A 3987-nucleotide genomic window follows, 5' to 3' on the forward strand; every position below is an offset into this window, starting at 1 on the left:
TGTAATGGAATTGTCTACAATACTTACAAAATAAAAAATTGTCTGACTTGAAATTTGTTGGTTATAGACCAGCAGAGGAAGAGTAAAACTATTTGTACAATAGAATATAAGCAGGGAGGTCTTGTGAGTCCCTACTCCCTTATTCTGCATGGTCTATGACAATTTTGGTTCACTAATATATGCTACAAGCTTTGAAATGTTAGCTAGTGACAAAGTAGAAAATATAAGTTCTTTTGCTATAAGGAAATATGTTCTGGCCATAAATGAGAAACGGTGATTAAGACCAGTTATAATTTGTATTTGTTACTATTTCAAACCTCTATTCGAATATGTTTTTCCCATTCTTTTCTCCATTTTTGGGTAGCTGTAAGAATTGGAAGACAAGGTGAGAAAGTGGCAAGATGCATATAACAAAAGAGAAAATTACATTAAAGATCATGTAGGAAGCATTCATAGCAAGCCACTGCACATCCATCATCTCCAAAGCTATACAGTATAGAATATTGAATGCTTCTTCATTTTCTGCAGTATTGTGAAAGGAAACTTTGAAGCACTTGAAGGCATAAAAACAAAAAAATCAACTGGGATTGGTCAAATATGTATGAACTTGAAATAGACATATTGAGATGTGCACCACATTTACCTCCTAATAACTTTACAAAATTCATGCCAGGAATACATCGAGGCTTTCCTGCAAAATACATTCAACAAGAAGTTAATACAAGTAGTTTGCTTTTCTCACTTTTTGATAAAGGGAAACACTTCAAATGCGAAAAGGCCATCCCCTCAAAATGCTAGAAACAATATTAATATATGAAGTGAAAATAATGTTGGCCAAATCCATTTCGGTTAGAATTTGGAAAGGAGCTGCTCTAAAACTATAGTGTTATCAATGTCATATGTCACATTATCATGCCGTGAGGTTGCTTCTTTGTAATCTGGTGGTGAAGGGTTCAAGTTTTAGAAGTTGCCTCTTTCCTTATGGGGTAAAAGTTGTGTACATTCCCAAAACCCACAAAGCCATGAGGCACATGCACTAGGCTTCTCTTTGCTCTTACAAGCAGGAACAATGAAACTAATGATCTGTGAAGTTGTTCACTAACCTGAGCATAAATCCAACATTTGTATCAACATAAATGATATATTAATGCCAGCAACAGCAAAAGAGTATCCATATGTTGCTCGATTCCCATCTTTCTTCAATATCAGCCTGTGAAAAGATGACTTCATTTGAATTTCCATACAATTAGTAATAACTGATCTTTTCTCCCAAGAGGTCTAAATATCAAGAAACTAAAATGAAGACATAAAAAGGTGGATCAAATCCTTTCAGGTGTGGAAAATAAAAGATAAACACATACCGGATATGTCCTTGCAAAAAACAGCAGATTTTCAAGGGAAATGAAGCCACGTCCCCTAAGGAAAGCAAGTTATCAGCCATAATACCTTTGAATATAAAATTTGTATGTATTTGAAGGGTAATCATAATGCAACTCCTTTTAAGAATATAGACATATGAATAAGTGCAACGCTACTCCCAAGTAGTAATCTAATAAAGTTGATATATATTGGACTATGAAATTTCTTAGACAAAAAGTGGTTGAGTCTAATTTTAGCTTCATGAATTGGGAAATCATTAAGTATGAGGAGAAAAGGGACTAAAGATAATTTATGCTACTGTAAACCTTAGCAAAAGTGCAGCGCTACTGATTTCTTCATTTCTACTCAGCATATTCTTTCAAGTGGATAACAAGGAATTGCCAATTTGTCATGTGAACTCTCATATGGTCACATCGGTATACCTGAAGTCGGTTGATGGATTAGGTCCTTGCCACCCGATATCTTTCCATTGATCAGATATCAAGCCACTCAGACAAACATTAGGAAAGGAACAGTGCCACAAAGTTCTCAGTGCTTCCTGTTGGAATTTACTACTTAGTTAGCAAAATGTGGTTTCAATGAAACCCAAAAATGAACCAGAAATGAAGCGTGAATTTTCCAAATGCGTCCTGAGAAAGAATTCAGAGAAATTAAATAAAGAAGAAAGCTAGATAGCTGCATGAAAAAAATAAGTACTTGATGATCAGAGCTAGTCTCATCATAAGGTACTTGCAGCTGTTCTTGAAGCCTTTGAAGTTTCTCCTCCTGACATAAACATGAAACATGTTCAATGAGTCTGTGATAACAGTGAGACACATACTAGGATGCATAATTGCAGATTATGGTTTCCTATTAATTACTATAATTAAATAGCTGCACTGCTTGAAACAAATGATAAGTCTTTTCAACTATTGTCTGGCATAAGGAAAAACAAACATACCATGACACAATACCTGTTTTTAATATCTATAAGAAAAGAAGGTAAGAGTTTATAATATCTATAAAAAATTAACAACTTCCGTTTTTCCTTTACCTCAACAGGACTCAAAGGATAGTCAACAAACTTTCCAGATGATGATCGTCTAGTATTTGTACGGTTAAAGAGTCCTCCAATCCATGATCGTGATCCAACCATAGCGTTAGCTACATGAAACAAATTATGGATCAGCAAGGAAATAAAACTTGAATCATAAATGGCACAGACCGAAACATCAAGTTTTGTGTTGCTAAGAACTTAAGGTCATTGTTAAAGAGACTTCGACCTAGTCAAATTTCAAAACTGAACTAAGTTCCTCCAATACATTCTGCAAATTATTTTTGTTCTGCATCCCAATACTTGAAGCAGAAGAAGCATGCCTTTAAGATTGTCTTATAAAAGCAATAAATGAATCCTGGATACGACTAACAAACAAAAACATGTTTTTCTCCGTTTGATAGGCCCAAACAACATGATCAAACCCTCACACTTCTCAATGCTCATAGGCTTACCCAAAAAAATAAAGTTAAATAGAAAGGAAACTTCATTATCATACATAGGCTTGAAATTACAAAAAGATTCTCCCAAAATTAAACGGCCAGAGTGCTACCTCCCAACTCAGTCCTCATTGATAAGTTTCACCACAATTAAAAGGAAAATGCCCTTACGTAAGCATGAAAATCTGCTATTTTAAGTATTTGGCTGTGTGAGAAAATGAAGAAAAATGAGAAGAGAGGAGAGAAAGAGAGAGAGCAGTTATTGTAACTAACTTTAGGTTAGTTATTTTCTGTTTTTAGAATCTTATTAGATGAGTGCTTACTCAATCCTATTTATAGGAGAGTAGAGGCACATTAGGGCATAACTGTTTTGTACAATCAGTTTTGCCAACTGGCAATATTAACAATTCTAATATACCCCCCTCAAAAGGAACTCCCCTTTTCCTATAACAGTAAAGTAAAAGAACAACAATGATTTAGATACACTTATTAGTTAAGGACAAGGCATCTGTCACTCTAAGGGATTTTCTCATTGAAAGGAACTTGGATGTTGACAGAGGCTTTGTTAGGACATCTGCAGTTTGATGTTCTGATGGTATATGCTTTACTTGAAGAGCCTTTGATTGGATTCTGTCTCTTACAAAGAACAGGTCCAGTTCAATGTGCTTTGTCCTGTTGTGAAGGACAGGATTGTGAGCCATGGCAACAGTGCTAAGGTTATCACAGAGAACCAGAGGAGTTTGATATTGGTATTGTAACTCTGAGAAAAGAGATTCAATCCAGATCACTTCTTGAGTAGCAAGAGCCAAGCTTCTGTACTCAGCCTCTGTACTAGACCTGGAAATGGTTTGTTGCTTCTTTGACCACCAAGTGACAATATTTGGTCCAACAAAGATGCAAGCTCCTGAGATGGATTTTCTGTCATCAAGGTCTGAGGCCCAATCAGCATCACAGCAAGCTATGATAGGAATAGGAGTAGAAGAAACAGCATGCTGGATGTGTAGACCTAAGGAGGAAGACCCTTGTAAGTATCTCAGGATTCTCTTCACTGCACTCCAGTGCTGAAGCAGGGGTTTGCTCATGAATTGGCAGACTTTATTTACACTGAATGCTAGATCTGGTCTAGTTACAGTG

At 35.8% G+C, this 3987-nt stretch overlaps 1 protein-coding gene across 1 annotated transcript; it reads right to left on the minus strand.

Moving 5' to 3' along the window:
• Nucleotides 1–2570, minus strand: LOC109348944 (ELMO domain-containing protein 2-like). The gene is made up of 7 exons (XM_019589566.1): nt 2414–2570; nt 2077–2145; nt 1803–1918; nt 1362–1416; nt 1104–1224; nt 644–691; nt 1–522 (listed from the first exon to the last, which is right to left on the minus strand). The coding sequence occupies exons 1-7, from the start codon at nt 2513–2515 to the stop codon at nt 320–322; spliced, it is 714 nt and encodes a 237-aa protein (XP_019445111.1). The 5' UTR covers nt 2516–2570; the 3' UTR covers nt 1–319.

This window comes from Lupinus angustifolius, chromosome LG06 (genome assembly GCF_001865875.1).
Source record: "Lupinus angustifolius cultivar Tanjil chromosome LG06, LupAngTanjil_v1.0, whole genome shotgun sequence".
In the NCBI taxonomy this organism is placed as follows: Eukaryota; Viridiplantae; Streptophyta; class Magnoliopsida; order Fabales; family Fabaceae; genus Lupinus; species Lupinus angustifolius.

Excerpts from the sequence above, each read along its gene's own strand:
- LOC109348944 (XM_019589566.1), bottom strand. The coding sequence starts at position 2,515 with ATGGTTGGATCACGATCATGGATTGGAGGACTCTTTAACCGTACAAAT. Across the intron at positions 1,919-2,076 it reads AGACTAGCTCTGATCATCAA|GAAGCACTGAGAACTTTGTG; the intron begins GTACTTATTTTT and ends AAATTCCAACAG. Across the intron at positions 523-643 it reads TTTTGTAAAGTTATTAGGAG|AAAATGAAGAAGCATTCAAT; the intron begins GTAAATGTGGTG and ends ACAATACTGCAG.